The 23,424-nt window shown below is 45.4% G+C and overlaps 1 protein-coding gene across 1 annotated transcript in view; it reads left to right on the top strand.

Annotated features, from left to right (window-relative positions):
• The first annotated feature begins 3,081 nt into the window (after positions 1 to 3,081).
• Positions 3,082 to 23,424, top strand: part of CEP85L (centrosomal protein 85L) — a 224,354-nt gene continuing 204,011 nt past the window's right edge. The window contains exon 1 of the mRNA XM_083176817.1: positions 3,082 to 3,224. Coding sequence (XP_083032943.1) covers positions 3,212 to 3,224 — 13 coding nt within the window. The 5' untranslated portion in view covers positions 3,082 to 3,211. The remainder of the gene's footprint in view (positions 3,225 to 23,424) is intronic.

The following is a 23,424-nucleotide window of genomic DNA, read 5'->3' on the forward strand; positions in this document are numbered from 1 at the left end:
TAGTCTCCCAGCTTCAGCTAGGCCCATGCAATGTAAAACTTTTTGGAAAGAATTTATCTGCACCCCATATACACTGTCAGATAAACCAGGCCCAATGTGTTTCATCACCACTAGGGACTTCATCAGGGGTGTGGCATAACCTCAGCCTGGCAGCTATTGTTTCTACATTAAGGTTTCCTGACAAATTTAATAGGATGAGAGATTGAGAAAGTGAGAGATTTGGTAAGAAATATCCAGTATTTTTAAAGCGGAAATCATTTATACTTCAAAATCGAATTTGTTTTGCAGTGTAAATGATTGCTGCTTTAAAAAACTGGAGATTTCTTACCAAATCTCTCACTTTCTGAATCTCTCATCCTATTAAATTTCCCCCAGTGTGTAAAAAAGGCTTTAACTGGTGTTGTAAAAGAGGGCACTAACTAATGTAATGTGTAAAGGGGTCTCTACCTGGTTTAATGTCTAACAGGGATTCTACCTGGTGTAATGTGTAAAAAGAGGCTTCTTCTTGGTGTAATGTGTAAAAGGGGGCTTTACCGGGCATAATATGTAAAAGATTCTACCTGGTGTAATGTGTAAAAAAGGCTCTTCCTGGCATTACAGTATGTGTAAAAGAGGCTCTTCCTGGCGTTACAGTATGTGTAAAAGATGCTCTACCTGGTGTAATAGGGGGCTTTACCTGGCATAATGAGTAAAAGGGGCTCTACCTGTTGTTGTAAAAGGGGATCTACTAGGATTAATGTGGAACAGGGGCTCTACCTGGTGTAATGTGTAAAAGGGGGCTTTACCTCATGTAATATAAATAAGGGGCTTGCCCGGATTTGAAAAAACAGGCTCTACTCGGTTGTATGTGTAAAAGGTGCGCTACTTGGCATGTGTAAAAGGGGGCCCTACTTGGCTTAATGTGTAATAGGGACTCTGCCTGGCATAATGAATATATATTGCGTTACTCATATAGTGTTGCAAAGTAAGGAAGGGAGATGGCTCAGGTGCTCAGATATGCATTTGGTTACATTGCAGGCATGTACAAACTCTGGCCCTCCAGCCAGGGCCGGATTAAGCCTTCGGGGGGCCGGGGGTCACTTTGGACAGGGGGGCCCCCTCCCACTTTTTATTACTTGGCAAACTGCATGGGAGAATATTACACTGTCAAAACACAGAGTAAAGGCAGTATAAACTTGGTCAATGGTTAACTGCAGGGGGGGATTAATATAAACATAAATATATATATATATATATATGGATATATTACAACATAAAAAAAGCCTGTGTTTGTCCCTCTGTACCTTACTCTGTAGGAGCCCTGACAGGCTTAGCGTTGCCTCTAATTAAAAACCCTCCCATGATGAGGCCGCTGCTGCTGCTGTCCTCCATGGGCCTGAGAAGCATTTGATGAGCTCTACCAAGCAGAGCTCAGCACAAGCCTCTCAACCTCTGACCTGTTGTGCAAAGTCTCATAGGACTTAGTCAACTCCCAGCAATGCACTGCACACTTGTGCAGTCAGTGTGCCTTGGCTCTCGATGCTCTGCACCATTAATCATTGTCACATAGGCGATAGGCGAAGCTGCAGCACTATCCCACTCCCATGCACAAAACCTTAAGCTAAAAAAAATATATATAGGTACTTATGTATTAGCCGGGCGCCCGGCTACGCTACGCTGACAACGTAGCTTTGGCTACATTGTTAGCGTAGGCATTGGCGGGCGCCCTGATAATATGTGATGGGCAGCGGGTAGGGGATTCAGCGGCATTGGGCGGCAGGGATTCAGTGGCCGCCGGGCAGAGGGTGTGGGGGGCTTCACTTACTCGTGCAGCGGGGTGGACAGTGAAGGACGGGCGGTGGGGTGCCCGCCGGGGATTCAGCGCTGGTGGCCCGCGTCAGTGCAGCATTGGATGTAATTACACGTAATCACCGCTGGGGGAGCATGACATGGTTTCCCTGCTCCCCCAGTGGCACTACACTAATGGCGTACACGGGAAGGACTGTCATGGCGGCCGCGATGCGGGGAGCCGAGTGCTGGGGACAGCCTGCATGGTAAGTATAATGCACAGTACACACACACACTACACACACTAACACAATCATATCCCCACTATCCACGTCATACCCCCAGTGTCCACGTGGGCGTGGAGTTAATTTTCGAAAATGTGGCGAGCGCAGTCCCACTATCCACGTCCCGTCGTGGGGCTCGCCACACTTCGGGCTCGGTGGCTCGCCACACTTAAAGTTAACTCCACGCCCACGTGGACACTGGAGGTATGACGTGGAGAGTGGGGATATGATCCTTTATGTATTAGCAAAGCTCCTTATGTAATTTGCGTAATTTAGGTAGCCAGCATAGTGGTGTATTGGTATACTGACCCCTGTGCCCCCCCCCCCCCCCCCCCCTTAATCCAGCCCTGCCTCCGGCTGTTGTGAATCTTCAAGTCCCATCATCCCTTGCTGCAGTTTTGCTATGGGGGATTGCTAAAACTATGACAAGGCATGCTGGGATGTGTAGTTTCACAACAGCTGGAGGGCAACAGTTTGGACATGCTTGCTTTAAGGCCACTGTTCAGTCATTTACTAACAGTTGTTTGGGGTGTAAGTTAGTCTTTCTTTTGCAAGGCCATGTCCCTCCCTGCAGGGCCACACCCCCTCTCTTGGGCGATTGGAATTATTTTTTACATGTATGGTGGGGGCACGCATTTTTACCTGTTCGCACTGGGAGCCAAGTAGTCTAGAAACAGCCCTGCCCAGTGTGTACCCATCTGAAGGGTATATTTCAAAGACCATTGAATGAAAAGAGGAGGTTGATAAACCTAGTGAATGATTATTAAGGCTTCAAATACATTCCAAACAATTAAGTCTAGCCTTCCCAAAATATCCTTTAAACACACACACATATACATATATAATACATACATACACACACACACCTGCACGTGCACACACACAAAGCATCCTAAAGCATTAGTTAGTGGTCAGCTAGTGTGCTATCCATAGTTTGTGGTGCTTGAGTTTCCCCTGCTGACTGTTTTACAGGAGCTCTCTGGCAGGCTCATATAGCTGTAACCAGGGAGCTGGGAAGCTGCAGTCTGCTACTATTTACAGTCTCATAGTGATTCCCTCTCTAAACGCTTTCCTTCCCTCTCCTATGAGCATTGCGGTTTGCTGCCAGTCACTTTGAAGACAGCAAAGGGAAAAGAAAAGGGAGAACTGTATTTGGAAGTATGAAGAAGTCAAGTAAGATTTTATACATTTCTATGGTGAATGGGACACATTAAAGTTAGTGCTGAAGTTACGCTGCATAAAATATAGCAGGTGCCCTGGCTTTGGCCATGCTGTGTAAGCTGCTGCCTTCTGCTACCATATGTTTCACTGACACACACACGCACACACACACAGTATGGAAATCATTTCCCTGAATTATCCCCTTGTACCTTATCTCTACTCAGTGTGACAGAGGGAAGAAACATTTCTTTTTTTTGCATTATGTTCTCCCAACTTGTATAAAACTTTCCCTCATAAACATAAGTGTTTATTTTGGCTTCTAGCGTCTTAAATTATTGTACTTCTATTCAGGTTATATGCTTAAATTACACATGTTGTTTAGGTTTTACTTTGTGGTTCATAGCCGCAGCTGTGTGCGCTGTCCTTGCCTACTCTTGGCAGTCACAATCTAGTGTTGGGTCACGCTCAGAATACAATGTGAGGGACATTCAAATGCAAAATATGGCAAATGTCAGAATACTTTCTTCCTATTAACCCTTGTGGAAAGAAGAGAGGGATTTCCACGTCAGAGTTGATTTTAAACATGTATTGATTTTCTTTATACATAGGAATCTTGTATTATCTCAATCGTCATATGCTGCTTTCAGACTGCAAAACTGGCTTTGACCAGGTATTTTAACATGTTTCTAAAAACGGGTCTGCCAGCTAAAACCCCTTTCACACCGCGTGTCTTTAAATGGTATTTCAGTGCAGTTTTTGTCCTTAAATGGTATTTCAATGCAGTTTTTGTTCCTTTACAACGCTGAACCCGTTTAAACCCATAGAAAACAGTGGATGAAAAAAAACGGGTCTGAAATGGGTAGGACCCTGCTTTATTACCGTTTAGAAATACCAGTTCAATAAGAACTGGTAAATTCACTCAGCACCTTTCAGACTGCACAAATTACCGTTTTAAAACAGTAAAAAAAATGCTAAATAACGGGTAAAAAGTGCGGTCTGAAAGGGGCAATAGATGCTCACCTGTACAGTCCAATCATTTGAAATTTACCAATGTCTAAGGAGTATATTTATTACAGGTCGATGTTGATCGATTTACTATCACTCTTAGGGGGGTATGCAATCTCCGTCGAGCATCTCCCGTGGAGGAGATGCTCGACGGGCCCTATTCAATGCTGTCTTCCCCGACAGCATTGAACAGGGTTTCCTGGCAGAACGAGCCCGACATCTCTAGCTGTCGGGCTCGTTCTGCCGAGAACAGCCGGGAAGTGATGAGCTGCCATCTGCAGCTCGTCACTTCCCGGCCGCAATTTGCGGCCACGCCCCCTTCTCGCCGGGACATTGAATCCCAACTGCCGAGCTCCAGGCGAGCTAACTGAGAACGGGACAGGGGCACGGTTGTCGCGCTAGCTCGACAGCCGTGCCCCTGACATTGAATACCCCCCTCTATCAGTGTTTTTCTTCCAATTGTTACACATTAACTGACAGATATATATTAGATTAATTATTAATTGTAAATGTGTGTGCCATGGAAGACCAGCATCGATTTTAAATCGATCAAAATCGACAAAAAAAAAAACCTGGCAAAAATAAAACTAGTAAAGTATACTGGGAAACTTAGCTGAGTTGCCATAAAAAAAACCCTGTACAGTAGGTGCCACAAAGTTAAAATTCAGCCTTTTTTAAATAGCATAAATATATATTTTCCATGAGTATTATCTCTGCTACCAGGTTCCGACTGAGAGTATGTACTTTGGATATGCAGGTATCGGCATGCGCATGTGTCAGGGGAGCCATCCGAGAGGAACCTTAAGGATCCCTCAGTCTCAAGTAAAATATGCGCTGCAGTAGCCCATAGGCCACTATGGGCTAATGCTGTCTTCAGATGGCAATGTCTGCTTTGACCATGATCTGCTTAGTAAATCTGATAGTTTGGTAGTTGTAGGGTCAGGTTTTGTGATCAGAAATGGAGATATCTGTTGTGGTCACTTCTTGCTACATCCTGGGAAAGCTTTGATTTTATGTGGATGTTCCGATAAGGTCTGTATTTGGATTTTTTTTTTTTGCAAATCAGCTTTACTACATACGTCCTAAATCTGTGGATGTTAAAGCCCTGTACACACTAGGTGATTAGCGTTACTTCCAATATAGTTATTTTTATTGGTGGTGAGCCACTTGGCAAACGATATGGCCCATATACAATGAACAATATTGTTCATTGGATCTCCCGCTGTGCATGCAGTCGCTGACAATTTTGTCAAATTGAGCTGCATGCACAGACGACAGGGGGGTCATTAACTATGCGCAGGAGTGCACATTGTTAATGATATATTGAGTATATACACTAGACGAGTTTTTAAACGATAACGCTCAGAAGGGCCCTTTTAAAAACTCATCTAGTGCGAACTGTAGCTGTCTGTAAACGGTCAGTAATGTTGTTGTATCTTACTACAGTTACCTTGTGATGTTGTTAGCATTATCTGTATACTTTGTCTTTTTTGTTTTGAAGAGGCTTCTCATACACAATCATCACCACCATGGCATCTTCAGAACTGGCAAAGGTTAGAGTACGGAATGCATTAGAAAGCCAGTAAGAAATGGTGATGAATGAAGTCAGTGTCTGTAACTGGCACCAACTCAAGGAACTGCCACTGAGTATCAGGGTGTGTATTTCCAAATATAAAAAGTTTATGTAGTTGGCAAGTTCACCATTATGTTCCTTTCACTTCTTATTTTAAATGTACTGTTTACTATTAGCATGACGGTATAAGCATTCTCTTATCTACTATAAAGCTTAGTTGGACGTTGCTTTGATTTTTCCACCATTAAACTATTTAACTGAATACATTATTATTATTATTATATTGTTATTATTATTCTTCTTCTTATTATTAATAATGATAATAATAATAATAACAACATTTTTTTGTTATTACAATTTTTTTTTAACATTTATGCTAAAGTACCAGCAGTATTCTCAGCGTTGGAAAAAAATGAATGATAATAAATCAAAACTGAGTTTTAACCAACAGTCAGAAAGGTTTGAGGGCCCTGCTCACAAACACACAATGTGCAGGGAATGGTGGGAGGACTCGTTACTGTCATTCTGCGTTCATTATGTAATAAATGCCAAATTATTTTCAGATGTTGTTTAATACTTTAAGGGCAGGATGTATCAAGCTTTGCATGGTGACTGTGATATGTCCCACCCACTGATCATTCAGAAATGCTGTCATTGCAATTCAGTACAATTGCAATTAAAAATCTCTTTTCGAAAGCGCTGTTCTTTGCAATGAGAGGAGTTCCGGGAATTAAGCTTTTTTTGGGCTTTGTGCATATGGGAAATGGCATCAAAATGGCAGTTTTCAGCATTTTTACCACAAAGGGATTGATAAACATATCACCATTAGCAAATGCCTACTATATACAGACATGTTCAGTTAAGAGTGGTATATTCACAACAGCAGGACCATGTGAGCAGACAAAGAACAAACAGACAGATGTTGCAATCAGATGACCTTCAAAAGCTACCATAGGAAATGATGACCAGACATAACAAAAACAAACATGAAAATAACACTAATGGTGCATACACACGGTGAGATTTCACTTTCTGTTCGACCCCTATTCGATCTGGGTCTGTATCTGTATCTGGGTTGGTTACAGTGTTCACATTAGAGTTGAATATATAGTACAGTTCTGTACCATATTATATGGTCTATATAGTCTCGATTTACACTACACGGGATCGCGAACTGGGATCTAATCTGCATCACATGTACAAAAACTATTCGATTTTCTATTCGATTACTATACAATTTTGCTTCTATAAGCAAAATCGAATAGAAAAATAGTGCATATCTCACCGTATGTACCCTCTATTAGTATTGATATGAGATTTCTTGCTCATGGCCAAAATTATCATTATCCAGCTAATATGCTACAAAGCACAATGCTATTACCGAAGTAGACATAATGGCCCTTATTCTAGTTGATTCGGACGGATGAGTATTTCGGACAGGAACCAAGGGCGAGATTTACTGGGTTTACCGTTTTGAGAAAATGCAATTTTTTTCTCAAATCGCCCTATATCGCCGTTTTTTAAAATTGCATTTTGCCGCAAATTCGCATATTTAATGAGGTGCGTATTCCAGCATGAAAAGCGCGATATAGGGCGATTTTAGCCATGAAAAAGTGTGATTTTTTTTTGTCATGAAAAGGTGCGATTTTGGTAAATTGTACGATTTTGTGATTAAAAAAAAAAATGGCGTGAGGTCCCCCCTCCTGTACATAATCAGCCCCGGGCTCATTGAGCCGGACCTGGTTCCAAAAATACGGGGGACAAAAAGCGTAGGGGTCCCCCGTATTTCTGAAACCAGCCCCGGACTCTTGGATCACACAGACACTGTGCATCAGACCAGCATGCTCCTCCTGTTCCTCTGCCTGGTGTGAGCTGCTGGGTGAGGGCTTTGTGCTCTGGGGGAGTGGGGGCTGTATATATTACTGGGGGGAGTGGGGGCTGTATATAATGGGGGAGTGGGGGCTGTATGTACTACAGGGGGAGTTGGGACTGTGGGGCAGATGTATGAAGGGTCGTTATGGGGGAGAAGGGGTATCAGCGCATGTTATGTGCACTGATACCGCATCTCCCCCATGTATGAAGCAGCCAGCGTGCGGTACAGGACATAGGCGCTATGCGCCCCTGTCCATATTGGCGCTGCTATCTAAATGATAGCAGGCTGAATGTATGACCGTTCCGCACGCTGCCGTTTTTGGCTTCGCCAACATCAGGCTGGCGAAGCCCTATCTAAACAGCAGGGACAGCTCTGTCCCTGCTGTCAGCTGTGGGCTGCGCTGGGGATCTCGCATGAGTAGCGAGATCCCACGCATGCCCAGTGCAGCCGGCCGGGGGACAGGAGACAGCGCATCAGTATAAACTGATGCGCTATCTCCAGGAGGGGTCATCGCCGGAGGGGGGAGTTAGCGCTCCCCCGCTTTGGCAGACAAGATGTTAATACATCTTGTCGGCCTCCCCTCCTGCTTCGCCTCGTTAATGAGGCGGAGCAGGAAGTATTATAGCGGCGCGATAAGCGCTGCTATAATACATCTGCCCCTGTATGTCTTACTGAGGGGAGTGGGGACTGTGTGTGCTGGGAAAGTGGGGGGTGTATGAAGTGGGGGCTGTGTATAATGGTGAGTGGGGAATATATGTACTACTGGGGGAGTGTGGGCTGTGTGTACGGGGGGAATGGGGACTGTGTGTACTGGGGGGAGTGGGGGCTGTGTATCGAGTGGGGCTGTGTATAATGGGGAGTGGGGACTATGTATGGAATGGGATCTGTGTGTACTGGGGGAGTGGGGATTGTGTATAATGCAAAACAGGTGCATGAACTGGCTTTAATATGGGGGATGTATGTAATATAGGGGTGCAGTGGTGTAACTATGGTGGTTGCAGGAGTTGAAACGGCTATGGGTAATGGATGTTTGGGGTGCCCCATGGCCCAGCAGGCACTCCCCTGCATTAATTTTTTTTATTTTTAAATGCAGTGATGCAGACAGCAGCACCGTAGTCTGCAGTCCCCCCAGTTTCTCAAAAATGCACTCACTTTTCGTCTATCTCTCTCTCTCTGGGGGTTATTTTGGTTCACTCTTTCTGACAAATTCCTTCTTAGATGGACAAAACCATGTGCACTGCAGGTGGGGCAGATAAAACTTGTTCAGATATAATTAGTTTTGGGTGGGGTTTTAATTCAAAGTGAGATCTATATTGCAGTGTAGAAATAAAACAGTCAGTATTTTCCCTGCACAGAAACAAAATCTAATTCTCTCTGCACATGTTACATCTGCCCCACCTGCAGTGCACATGATTTTGTCCATCTAAGAAGGAATTTGTCAGAGAGTGAACCAAAATAACCCCTATATCTTTCTCCCCCACACAGACACACACGCAGCAAGAGAGGCAGAAGAGTTTTCTTTCATTTAATGCAGTGCTACAGGCAGCAACATCCACATCTGAATTAGTGGCGATAGGTACGCCCGTAGTTGACGTTAGGCACACCCTTTCAGCAGCGTGACACATTTTACTAGTAGCTAAAATCTCACACATATCTAAGTGACCCGAGCGCCACTAAGATATGCATGTATCTTTGCCATCATTCCATGGTCGGCGACCATTAAATGATGGGGGTGGTTCCTGCTGGCAGAGCCAGATTAAGGTCTAAATGGGCCTGGAGCTGAAAATGATCAAGGGCCTATTATGCGCAATAATAGGGGTTGCGGCCAGCACCTAATAATGTGGGAGGATTGACCAGCGTTCTATTTGGGTGGTCTGCTCATGGGTGTACCTCTATTTGTGTAAATACTTTTAGCTAATTATATATGCCTGGAAAAGGCAGGGGGCTGGCATAAGAAAAATGCAGGGAGATATATATTGGCGGGTGCACTCCAAAGGTGCACCCGCAGGACGCCGATGTCCTAAGATACTTGCGGGGTTAGGCGGCACTCCAGTCATAAAAAAATACTGAAAACCGAAACTTGGTAGACAATATGTCAGCACCTTTTATGTGGTAACCTAAGTTTACCACACCATATACTCCTTATACAAATCATGCAACACAATAGTAACCCCTTATACTGTACTTGCTTCTTACACATTATGCCACATGGAATTAGACAAAATACACACCGATTGAGCAAAAATTCACACTATGGCACACAGATTGAATCAAAGTTCACGTTATGCCACACAGATTAAGGCAAAATTCACGGTACTTGTTTCCTATCTGGGCGCCCACGATCAAAATCGCGGTCATCGGGGGTAAAAATCGCGGTGATCGCGGTCATCGCGGTCATCGCGGGTAAAATTGGATGGTCGCGATGCCCGCGATGACCGCGATCACCGCGATTTTCCCATAGGGAACAATGTTAAAAAGGCTGATTGACCGCGATTTAACTGTTAAATGGCTCAATTGACCCGATTTGGCCATATTAACCCTGAATTAGGCCCAATTAACCCTTAAATGTCCCCCCCAATTTTTGACGCCACCCCACGATCCACGCCAACCCGAAGCGTGGCGAGCGCAGCGAGCCCGCGAGGGGCGGCGGTACGCGTCCTCCGACCTTTTCATGCCCTACTATCCACTAGGGCGTGGTGTGAGAATATAATAGTGTGGCGAGCGCAGCGAGCCACCGAGCCCGAAGCGTGGCGAGCGGACGCGGATACCTTCACTGTGAAGGCCGCGAGGGGACGCGCATAATTGTGAAGGTATCCGCGTCCCCTCGCGGGGCTCGCTGCGCTCGCCACGCTTCGGGCTCGGTGGCTCGCTGCGCTCGCCACACTATTATATTCTCACACCACGCCCTAGTGGATAGTAGGGCATGAAAAGGTCGGAGGACGCGTACCGCCGCCCCTCGCGGGCTCGCTGCGCTCGCCACGCTTCGGGTTGGCGTCGATCGTGGGGTGGAGTCAAAAATTTGGGGGGACATTTAAGGGTTAATGGGCTCTGTGGCCCATTTAACATTGATTCCTATGGCCAAATCGGGTGGATTGAGGCATTTAACAGTAAAATCGGGTCCATCGCGGCTTTTAACATTGATTCCTATGGGAAATCGTGAGCATCGCGGGCATCGCGGGTACATTTATGGCCGGCCGCGACGCGACCGACACGATTTCCAAGTTTAACATTGGTTTCAATGGGAAATCGCGGGCATCGCGTCGGTCGCGTCGCGGCCATACATAAATGTACCCGCGATGCCCGCGACGGGCGCCCAGATAGGAAACAAGTACCAAATTCACATTTTGCCACATGGATTGAGCCAAAATACACACTATACCAGGCATGTCCAAACAGTGGCCCTCCAGCTGTTGTGAAACTACACGTCCCAGCATGCCTTGACATAGTTTTAGCATTCCCTAATTGCAAAACTGTGGCAATGCATGATGGGACTTGTAGTTTCACAGCTGGAGGGCCATAGTTTGGACATGCCTGCACTATACCAAACAGATTGAGCAATAATGCACAGTATGCTTAATAAATAGGGGCATTGCGCGCCAAAGGCACACATTAAAAATTTACACCATAATGCCCATTACATGTTAAGCCTCACACCATAATCTCCATTACGTATTATGCCAAACACCATAATGCCTATTAAAAATTATGCTACATAAGTGTTGCTTACCTACATGTTCATTGCCAGGGGTTCCATGTCGTTGCCATGTGGGATTACATGCTCATTGCCAAGGGGGAATACATGCTCGCGGTAACTGGGGGACAGTCGCCACCGGCCAGAAATGACAGCCATTAACAGCCGGTCAGAGAGCAGGGGGCTGCCCGGCTGTATTCAGAGCACTGCATGTCCCGGCTATTTGAAATAATACCCCTTTCATACCAGAAAATGCAGGGAATATGGTCCCAGGATCATGCAGGGACATTCTCGGACTGGCCCCTTTTACACCAGCCTAGTCCCTGCATTTTCTGGTGTGAGGGGGAGAGAAAACCACCCCCGCCCCCCTTTAAACAATCCAGCTATATCTTCATAACCAACTGACCCATTTACATGTAGCCTTCAAATGATTTTGGTCCCATGAAACTGGGCCATTTGGTTCCAAAGAAATCTGTCCTCAAACAACATGAACAGCCATGAAATTACATTTCAGAAATGAAAAAAAAAAATAGTTTTACCTGCAATATCTCTAGAACCAATGAACCCATATGGACCAGGTATCAGATTGAAGGCCCAGCGATTTGGGTTCGACTGAGATCAACCTCGAGTTTCTGTGATGCTGTAGGGGGAACTGGCAGCCGTGGGTGGAGGTCGGACTTAGCGGGTCCCATGTTATCCTATGGGGAAAACGTTCCAGGTTTGCCTGGCGGTATCTCCGGTTCCCGGGGGGCTAGCGACGCGGGGCTGGTCTCGTTGGAAAGCCCTGGCCCTCAGCTACAAAATGGGCCTATTTGGAGAGTGGGCCTGGAGCTATAGCTCCATCAGGCCCATTGTTAATCCGGCTCTGCCCCCTAGCCTGCACCACTGCAGGCAAACACACAAACACACGCTGCGAGAGGGAGGCAGACGACCTGGCATTCGCCGGGCGGGGTTTGGTGGACTCGCAAGGCTGCAAATTTGCAGCCTTGCAATCAACCAGAATATCCCCCTATGTGTAGAATGACAGAAACCTGAAACTTTGTTAATGTAGTATAGTTTATATCCTGTAAAGCTAGGTACACACTATACAATTAAAGTGTTGATTCTTCAAGCAGTGGTGTACCTATGAGTGCAATGTGCGTGATGCACAAGGGCCTTCTGAGTCCCAGGGGGGTCCACACCACACCAATTTTTTTATACTTACCCCTCTGGAGTCCCGTGATGCCAAAATCATTGATAAAATGTCCGCAGCATAAGTTTTCTAGAGTTTTAGAGTTCTGTGCAGATTGTACTGTGCTGTGTACTAGTGCTGTGCTACAGCAGCGGCTGCCGGAAAGAGGATGGAGCCCAAAAGAGCTCTCCTCTTTTAAAGCGCCTCTGTCTCCAATATTCAAGGAATCTAGCTGAAGTGTGTAGTCAGTCAGTATTTAGTGTAGTGCATACCTCCCAACTTTTAGAATAATGAAATGGAGACTCAAGAAAAGGGTGTGTGGCTTTAATGAAGGGGCATGGCTGTGCGACAATTCCATAATCACGAGCCACGCCCCAGTTTGTAGTCACTATGGGAGCATGCCCAGTGCTCTGTGAACTGCTACCATGCCCCCAGTCCCTCTGTCTCCCATGAATAGATGCAGAGCAACAAGTGACAGACGGTCTTCCAAATGACCACACACACAGGATTTTCCAAATAAATGGGACTGTCAGAGGCAAATTCCTTCTCAAATGGACAAAACCATGTGCACTGCTGGTGGGGCAGATGTAACCAGTGCAGAGAGAATTAGATTTGGGTGAGTTATTTTGTTTCTGTGCAGGGAAAATACTGACTGCTTTATTTCTACACTGCAATATACACTCACTTTGAAGAAAAATCCCACCCAAATCTAATACTATCTGCACATGTTACATCTGCCCCACCTGCAGTTCACACGGTTTGTCCATTTGTGAAGGAATTTGCCTCTGAGAGTGAACCAGAATAAGGCCTAGTATGTGAAGAAGCATTGCTCAATGGAGACCCTTCTCCCAGAAACATGCTCACATGGGGATAGTCAGGTGGTCATGACAAGCAGAGGTAAATAATATCAGGAATATCCAAACTGGTAACAGAGTCTGTAAACATTCACATTCCTACCAGAAGGAGTAGTGAGCTTATTTTACCCTCCAAGCTAACTCTTTCCTGGAAACAGAGCAGCATCTAATATTAAGTACACACTAATAAAGCTACTAAGCCACCTCTGGCATCTGTAACATATGCAGTTATAATGAAGTGGTTATCATGCATGTAATGTCTATAGGATTTCTATTTACACAATATGGAGGTAATGAAGAGCTGACCATAAATTCTCCCTAAGGGCCAGATGCACTAAGCTTGAAAAGTGATAAAATGGAGAGTGATAAACCACCAGCCAATCAGCTCCTACCTGCCATGTCACAGACTGTGTTTGAAAAATGACAGGTAGGAGCTGATTGGTTAGTGGTTTATCACTCTCCATTTTATCACTTTTCATGGCTTAGTACATCTCACCCAAAATCACATTAATAATATTCGGTCCAAAAAAAAGCCACAGTTACAACTAAGGGGCATATTTATTAAGCTTGGAGAAGAGATAAACTGGAGAGAAAGGGTAAAAGGAGATAAAGCACCAGCCAATCAACTCCCAACTGTCTTTTTCAAACACAGCTGATTGCTTTATCTCCTTTTACCTTTTCTCCGCTTTATCTCCAGTTTATCTCTTCTCCAAGCTTAATAAATCTGCCCCTAAATGAAAGCAGAAACGGTGTTAAGATGCACATCCAGTGGCAACAGTAACAAGTGCTCCTATGTTTTGCAACAAACACAATCAATATTAGACATGAAAAAACTCTTAGAGGAAAATTCCTTCTCAAATAATGGACAAAACCATGTGCACTGCAGGGGGCAGTTGTAACATTTGCAGAGAGAGGTAGATTTGGGTGAGTTATTTTGTTTCTGTGCAGGGAAAATACTGACTGCTTTATTTTTACACTGCAACATAGATCTCACTTTGAAGAAAAACCCCACCCAAATCTAATTATGTTTGCACATGTTATATCTCCCCCACCTGTCTAAAGTACACTGGGTCTCCTGAAGGCTTAATCCAGCACTGGTGATAATCACAATCAGTACTATCATTAGTGGGCTCTTGCACCAGTCTGTACTTGATGCAAATGATGCTCCTGGAAACAAATGAGATTTTGCTTCCAACACACTTGCATAGACACTGATATACCCTGTAAGAAACATGCCTACATGAGTCCGAGTTAGTGAGGCCGGGGCCAAGAGTTGGAGGTTTGTAGGGGCTCCTCTCGTGGTTGTACCCGGATTGAGCTGGGAGGGCTGGAAGCCGTGGCCATATTTTGCTGCCTGTCTCCAGGCACCGGGGGCATCCACTTCCCTCCTCCGTCCTCTGGGCAGACTGCAGCAGTGTGTCTATCAGGCCAATGGGGGCCCGCCATGTCTTGCTGCTGGGGGTTGCAGCAGTTGTTTCACCACCTGTCACCAGGCCGGGGGCTGCCGTGCCGGGGGCATCCGCTTCCCTCTTCCGTCCTGCTCCAGGGTGTCTTCCGCGCCATTGAGGGGGCGGCGCCGAGTCTTGGCACTGGAGGTGGCGGCCATTGTTCTGCCACCTGTCTCCCGGCCAGAGGGCTGCTGTGCTGGGGGCATCAATTCCCTCTTCTGTCCTCACCTACATCCTCTGTACTCTGCTTTGACCTTCACTCGCCACTCTCTCCAGCCGCACAGAATGGAGCACCCCTTCTTCCCTTCTCTGGGTGCCGGAGGATGGGAGCCAGGAGCTCCACGTGCGTGCAACAATTCCCGGCCCCCACCGGAAGCTATCCCCCACCGGGAGTATGAAAAAGATCCTTCCACATCATAATGCCCATCGAGGTTCTAGAAGAATCCACTGAAGAATGCAATAACTTATAATGTGTAGAAATGGTTTTATGCAATTGCAATATCTTGCCCAGAGGTTTAGAGAGATACATTGGCATCACAAGGGAATTGAACTTACACGGTGTTGCGCTTGGAAAAAACCTAAACAAAGCAATTGTAGGTTTCGACACTAGATTTTGTTCATCATTTGGAAAACTATTATACAAAACAAATATATCAAGGAGAATTGCTGTAAGCCTCTTCAGAAATATTCTTAAACTATATCATCAGTAGTGCAAGTAGGTTAATGTATGATCACACCTTCCCGGGCCTTCATGTTAAATACATGTATTAATACAACTCCTAGATACGAGTACTAGATTCTTGGCAAAGTGTGAACTTGACATCTCTATGTGAAGAATTGCTCAGTTACTGGTGACGTGGATCTCACAACTAGAACAGTTTCCCTGGGATGCAGAGACTTTAAGGCTCGTGTAATGGGAATATGCACGTTGCTAAGCAGCAATTTTCATTATGGTGTGGGAGTAGCAGCAATGGAATAAACACTGTTCAGGAGTGTGACAATTTCTTTGAGCTCTGCTCATTTATCAAGAGTGGAATCATTTCGTATGTACTTGCAGTATTTGAAGTGCAGAAGCAAAATAGCATAAAATACCACACCTCTAAACAAAACAATAATAATACACAACAATTTGTATTGTTTATGTTTATATATATATATAGTATTCCTACATTCTCCTCCATAAGACACAATCATTACAAAAAGTGTATTTGGCTAATTTTTTGCAAAATATCAACTCCTCGTGGTAGGCTGCGTGGGGGGTCGGGGGCTTCAGCACACCCCGCAGGCCGCTTCCTTATACACTGAACTGCTCGCATGTCCCCGGTAGCCCGCTGGCTGCGTGTGAGATCATGCAGCTACCGCTCATCCCCCAACATGTAGGCGTGTCCTACAAGATGGTCATATACCACCCTACACATGCTACACCCCATTGAATTTTTCACAATGAGATTGCAGTTCACAGCCACATGCACTTGGCATAGATATAGATCTGCTAAAATTACGATCTGTATTATTTGCAGATCTACATTGGATGCTGAATTAGCCCCTTAGGTCCAGATGTATCAAGCTTCAAAAGTGATAAATCCAATCTGTCATTGTTCAAACTCATCCTGTGACATGACAGGTAGGAGCTGATTGGCTGGTTGTTTATCCCTCACGTTTTTTATAACTTTTTGAAGCTTTGTGGCCCTCTTTGTGAAATGTTAAAAATAGCCTCAGCTTCAAAAAACTTAGCCAGAAGCATAATATACACTTTTGGGTCCCATTGAAAGCTTTTGTGAGGGCCAATATGTAACAGCTGATCATAAACAAAAGCCACTCATATACATGGGGCTTTGCGAGTGAGTTGGCCTCACATCGGCTTCATCCCCTGCACTTGTGGGAGTTATGCTGGCCACACATCAGACCAACTTTCCTCTGGCCACACATCAGACCAACTTTCCTCCAACCATCCAACTAGTTGGTTGGATGGAATAAAAACCTGGTACTGGATGGGAGCAAATGTAATCTGTAATTAAGCCATTTGTTTCCCAAATCTGAAAATAGACAACTGTCACACAATGTACTGTAGTTGGACCTATTTGATTTAAATAATTTCACTGAACGTTTTTGTCCATTCAGTCCATTTAGTTTTTGAGCAAATTACTTATTGGCATTTGCCCTCATAAAGTACCAGATATTCAGTCCAACCAACCAACTAGTTGGATGGTTGGAGGAAAGTTGGTCTGATGTGTGGCCAGCACTATTTCATAGATACTAGAGGCTACCTGCTAAAGTACAACATGACCACAGAAGTTGGGGGCAGCCGCCTGCTCTAAAGGGAGCAAACTGCCAATGCTGACAGTTAAGGCCCATACACACTGGGCGACTTTGAGCTGAAAGTCGCTCAAAACAGCAGGTGTGTATGGCCCGGTGATGAGCGCTGCTGCGCGCTCCCGCAACATCGCCGGGAAAGTCATACATCTGCTGGTTGTACCAGCAGATGAGCAGCTTTCAGGACAGCTTTGCATAGCACTCCGCTATGCAACGCCGTCCTCCCCCCTCCGTCGGCGCCGGGCCAGGGGAAAGCCGCTCAGTGTGTATGCACTGAGCGGCTTTCCCCTAGCGATGAATGCGATCATTGCTGTCCATACACACTGGGCATAGTAGCCCAGTGTGTATGGACCTTAACACTCAGGCTGTAATGTAGACTCAAGCCTGTATAATCACATTACATAATTATGTTTTTACAGAAATAAATAAAATGTTCTCCAAAATAATTTCCATATGTTGAACATCCTTGTATGCTGGGTGTGTCTCATTCAGCCTGTGCAGAAGAATTATGAATGAGGTCAGTACACTGGTTTTCCCTGGGCCTAGGCAGTGATATTTATTGAAACTTTTAGTTCAATGGAAAAAATAGTCGCAGGACCCATACACATACTGTAGGTTATAAAATATATCCCAAGAAATTTTTTTAATCAATTCCAACGTATTTAACCCTTTCAAGGCTCAACAGCCCTAGTAGCAGATCCAGTGGTGAGACACTTTCAAATAAGAACATTAACATTGTTCAACATTCAATGAAGACTATTTTTTTGTTATAATAATAAAAAAATACAATTAATTTAAACATTTAAACCATACTGTTTGAATTGCAAAAAAAAATTGGACTGCAGAGGGTTAAGTCTTGTTTAATGGGTTACAGTGATTATGCAGAGAAGAGATCATCACATGCTGGGTAATAAGACGCAACAGATCCTTGTGTATATGAAAAACTCATTCACCTTCTCTGTGAATATGAAACTGCGCTTATGTGGATTATATTTGTAAAGGGTACATAATAACTATAAGGACATATGGTACTTGTTTCCTATCTGGGCGCCCGCTAAGTTAATTGCGCACCATGCTATTCTCCGTAGAGAAATCTGATCGCATCGCATCGTACACATACACGATATTGAACGATGCGATGCGATCCGATTCGATTTCCCATAGGAAACAATGTTAAATGGCTCAATTTAGCCAAATTATCATAGGAACAATAGTAAATGGGCCAAAAACACCCCTGAACATTGAAATGTCCCCCCAAAAGTAGTTGACGCCACCCCGCCATCAACGTGAACCCGAAGCGTGGCGAGCGCAGCGAGCCCACGAGGGGCGGCGGTACGCGTCCTCCGACCTTTTCATGCCCTACTATCCACTAGGGCGTGGAGTGAGAATAGAATAGTGTGGCGAGCGCACCGAGCCCGAAGCGTGGCGAGCGGACGCGGATACCTTCACAGGTAAACGCGTCCCTTCGCGGGCTTCCCAGGTGTCCGCGTCGCCATGGACACCTGGGAAGCCCGCGAGGGGACGCGTATAACTGTGAAGGTATCCGCGTCCCCTCGCGGGGCTCGCCACGCTTCGGGCTCGGTGGCTCGCTGCGCTCGCCACACTATTCTATTCTCACTCCACGCCCTAGTGGATAGTAGGGCATGAAAAGGTCGGAGGACGCGTACCGCCGCCCCTCGTGGGCTCGCTGCGCTCGCCACGCTTCGGGTTCACGTTGATGGCGGGGTGGCGTCAACTACTTTTGGGGGGACATTTCAATGTTCAGGGGTGTTTTTGGCCCATTTACTATTGTTCCTATGATAATTTGGCTAAATTGAGCCATTTCACATTGTTTCCTATGGGAAATCGAATCTGATCGCATCGCATCGCATCGTTCAATATCGTGTATGTGTACGATGCGATGAGATCCGATTTCATTACAGTGCCGTACGTAGAAAACCTGGGCGCCCAGATAGGAAACAAGTACCGGACATATATATCTGGCACTTATTGGGATAATTCATAATTTTGTCAATGACTGGGTCCAGCGATCAGGGAAATCCTACATATTGGAGATCCTCCATTCTTAGTTTCTGACCCAAAAATTATTAGTATTGGCTGACAACTTACTGATCAACAATATTCGGATCACTGTTCGGCAGATTGGACCAGCAGAAGCGTGAATCGCAGCTAAGGTGTATAGCAACAGAAATTGGAGCAACATTCAACCTCCCAAAACATTTAATATACAACATTTCTGTTTTGTAGTACAAGCAATCTTCTCAATATCATAAATATGGACCATCATGTTTTATGTGTTTCTATTATATGTTTCTATCAATATGTTAATAATATTTTGCAAAAATGCTGTTTTGAGCGGCTTTCAGCTCAAAGTCGCCCAGTGTGTATGGGCCTTAATTCAAACATGCTGTGGTGTCGCTGGGGCTAATCAGACTTCATAAAAAAAAAATGCAAATATTATTAACATATTGATAGAAACATTATAAAGCCGCCCAGTGTGTATGCCCCGGCGGTGAGTGCTGTTGCGTGCTCCCGCATCATTGCCAGAAAAGCCATTCATCTGCTGGTAATACCAGCAGATGTGTGGCTTTGAGGCCGGCTTTGCATAGCTCTGCGCTACGCAAAGCCGTCCTTCCCCGGCTGTCGGTGCCTGGCAGGGGGAAAGCGGCTCAGTGTGTATGCTATGAGAGGCTTCCCCCCCCCCCCCCCCCAGCGATGAAGGTGATCGCTGTCCATACACGCTGGGCATAGTCGCCCAGTGTGTACTTGTGACATAAACTGCAGTAAGAAAGCTTAGTAGAATGCTTAGGTATCTAGACTGTGAGAATACCTGTGCTGGTCTGTGTGCTGATTGCTTGCTATGGAGGTTATTCTGATCGTAGCGGCCAAACGTGCGTACGTTCCATATTAGCGTACGCTATCCGTACGCGGCCGTTGGGGTAAAGTCCACCCACAAATCAGCCTCATACGTACGGGCAGGAACAACGTCGAAGGGGAGTGGCGTACAATTGAGCGTACGCCAACGTACGCGGACGGACCAGCCCTTAGACTCCGACAACTGGCGTACAACAGAGCGTACGCCACCGTTTACGGACGTCTCTCGTCCGTCTTCCCGCCGACTTCTTGCGGCTATCTGAGCGTACGCCAGCTTGCACGGGCGGGTCCCTATTGTTTTCAATAGAAAACTCAGCTTATGTCACCGCTCGTGAGAGTGAGCGTACGTCCGTGTACGCTGGCATACCCTTCACATGCATGGACCTGCAAATCTTGCCTTTCAACTACAATTCAGACAATTAATTAATTATTCTAATTGTTATTCAATTATTGTTTTCTATTAACTCAATTGTCTACCTTAATAAATACCCTAATAAAACAACATTTTAACCCTCATTACATGTATATTTGTTATGTTCTAATGTGGCATTTTAATCACTATCTATGTGTCCCCACATTGCTTTTACTTTTAAATAAATTTATGTTGGTGTTTGTGTGTATGTACTAAATTATGTCCATAATTAGTTTGATCTGATTTTTTTAACATGTATACCTACCCTGATGTTATGTGTGATGTTTTAATCTAACAACAATAAAAAATCATGCCTTTTCACTATGTGTTATTTCACCCCAAAACACACACATTCACACATCATTCATTACCCCTCACCTTAAATTACCAATATAACTTACATTACACATCTGTATGTACCTGCCCTTACAAACCCTCTCACATATTTATGATTAAAAACACAGGCAACTTCTAACTTTCAAAAAACTTGTATTCGTAACAAACATAATAAGGAATAATATGAATTTGTGAGTTAAGTGTGAAGGCCACATACATTTTTCCACTACATTGAAGATGGGTATGCTGTAAACATGGTCCAAAATACTAATCTGTTGACACACACATACTGTACATATTACATAAAAATATAAAAATTACTCCTTATTGGATGAATGTATGCTGTATCCCAATTGGTAGTTTGGTTTTGGGGGACTCACCTCTAACCTCACAATTAGGCTGTGCTATTTAAGGGTTATGACATTGTTGTGGCTTAAGCACTCCTTACTATTTTAAATTTAGGACATTGCTGTACAAATTATAGGCCTAAAGCTATGTTTGTAAAGCATGCATCCGCATGGCCTCACACACTATGAACAAAACAATCTATACATTTATGTTGCACATCATGCTGGGAAGTGGGGAGGGGGTGGGGGAGGGGGTGGGGGTGGGGGTTGGGGAGGTGGTGGGGGTAGGGGTGGGGGTTGGGGAGGGGGTGGGGGTGGGGGTTGGGGAGGTGGTGGGGGTTGGGGAGGGGGTGGGGGTGGGGGTTGGGGAGGGGGTAGGGGTGGGGGTTAGGGAGGGGGTGGGGGAAGGGGATGGCGAAATTTGGTGGGCCCCAGCTGGACCCATTGTCTCCTCCTCTTCCTCCTCCTCTTCCTCCTCCTCATCCTCCTCCTCTTCCTCCTCCTCTTCCTCCTCCTCATCCTCCTCCTCTTCCTCCTCCTCTTCCTCCTCCTCGTCTGGCTGCTCCTGGGCTGCCTGCTCCCGGGCTGCCTGCTCCCGGGCTGCCTGCTCCCGGGCTTCTATGCGTGCCCTTGCCCGTGCTGAAATGTTCATGTTGATGTCATAGAAATCGAAGATTGGGTTTCATAAAAAAGGGGGAAAGAAAAATTCACATTAGTCATGCTCATAACCTTCCAAATTATCATTGCTGTTATATTTCAGACATTTATCATGCAAACTAATTGATATGCTACACCCAAAAACTGAGCAACTACTTAAACCCCCCCCTATACACCCCCTATACACCCCATATACACCCCCTATACACCCCCTATACACCCCCTATACACCCCATATACACCCCATATACACCCACATACTCAGGAACATATTTATAAAAAGTACAGAAATCATTTGCAAAAAAACGCAGACATACTAGTAATAAAAACTTACATCGGGCAATATGGCGGCGAAGTGTAGAAAGCAACACTGGCTGCCGCCGGCGCAGGTCAGACCAGCGCCGCTCGACTTGGCCCAGGCTTCTGCGGACGCCGGTCCGGGTGTATATTAGGCGGCGGGCAGCATTATACGCCCGCCGCTTGTCCATGTTGGACACATATGGGCCCCTGGGCCCCAGGTGACGGTCCATGACCTCAACCAAGGCCAACAGCTCCTGCGTCGAAAAACGCCCTAGCCCTGGTTGAAGTCATAGTGGCAATGGCACAGTTAATAATTGCAGGTACATATATCACTTTTGGTGCTTGCTGATTGGTGTAAAAAATTGTTTGTTTAGTATTAACTTTATTAATCCTTCTTACATTAACAAACTGGATGCGAATAGAAACTTACGTGGACCGTTCCGATATACACACACCATAACCAACAGCATGCATTCAATGTATAGAGAGGAACTGTATATACAGTGTGCGGAAAAGAATACACGCAACCGTCTACTAATAAATACGCTGCTAAAAGGGGCACAATACACCGATTTCCATGGAGAGACGTACTGTATATACAGTGTGCGGAAAAGAATACACGCAACCGTCTACTAATAAATACGCTGCTAAAAGGGGCACAATGCAACATGTTGGTGTATGACAATTTCATACTCATTACATATGTAAGGAAAGCATTATAACGTGATGTTTTGAAATGTGACTCACAAAGCATACACGAACTCCAACAGATACCAGCTGACAACACTCATCATTGGAATGACAGGTGCACACATTTCACGATGTAGCACACAATGCTCCACAACCTGTGTATGTGCATATACAGGTGATTGATCAGGTGCGTTGAGACCTGCGTAATTTAAGCGGCAATTATCGGCGGGAAATATCGGCGTAAATTAGCAACTACATTGCGGGGAAAAATATACGCCCCCTTGTTCATGGCGGGAGATTAACATATAAATATTCAGTCAGATGCAGGCCAGAATTGCTGCAAACATGTCTAGCTCAGACGATTCCGCAGCTGAGGACGCTCTACAGAGAGCTACAGCAGAATCCCTGCTTGAAGCTTTACAGCAAAGGGAACAGGAGCGTAGAAGGAGGGCTCAAGAGAGAAGTAGCCTGCAAGACCAAGCGGGCCCCTCACTAACAGGCCCTGTTCAACCTCCACCAGCTCCACAAGGGCCAAGCAACCAGCCAGAACAAGAGGTTGCATCTCTCCAAACAGGTGTGACCCAGCAGGTGCATGGTGAAAGAACTGGGGCCACCAGAAAACGAGCTGCAACATCTAGGGTGAGGACTGAGAAGGATACCACCACCAA

Source organism: Crinia signifera, chromosome 3 (genome assembly GCF_055691185.1).
Source record: "Crinia signifera chromosome 3, ASM5569118v1, whole genome shotgun sequence".
NCBI lineage: Eukaryota > Metazoa > Chordata > Amphibia > Anura > Myobatrachidae > Crinia > Crinia signifera.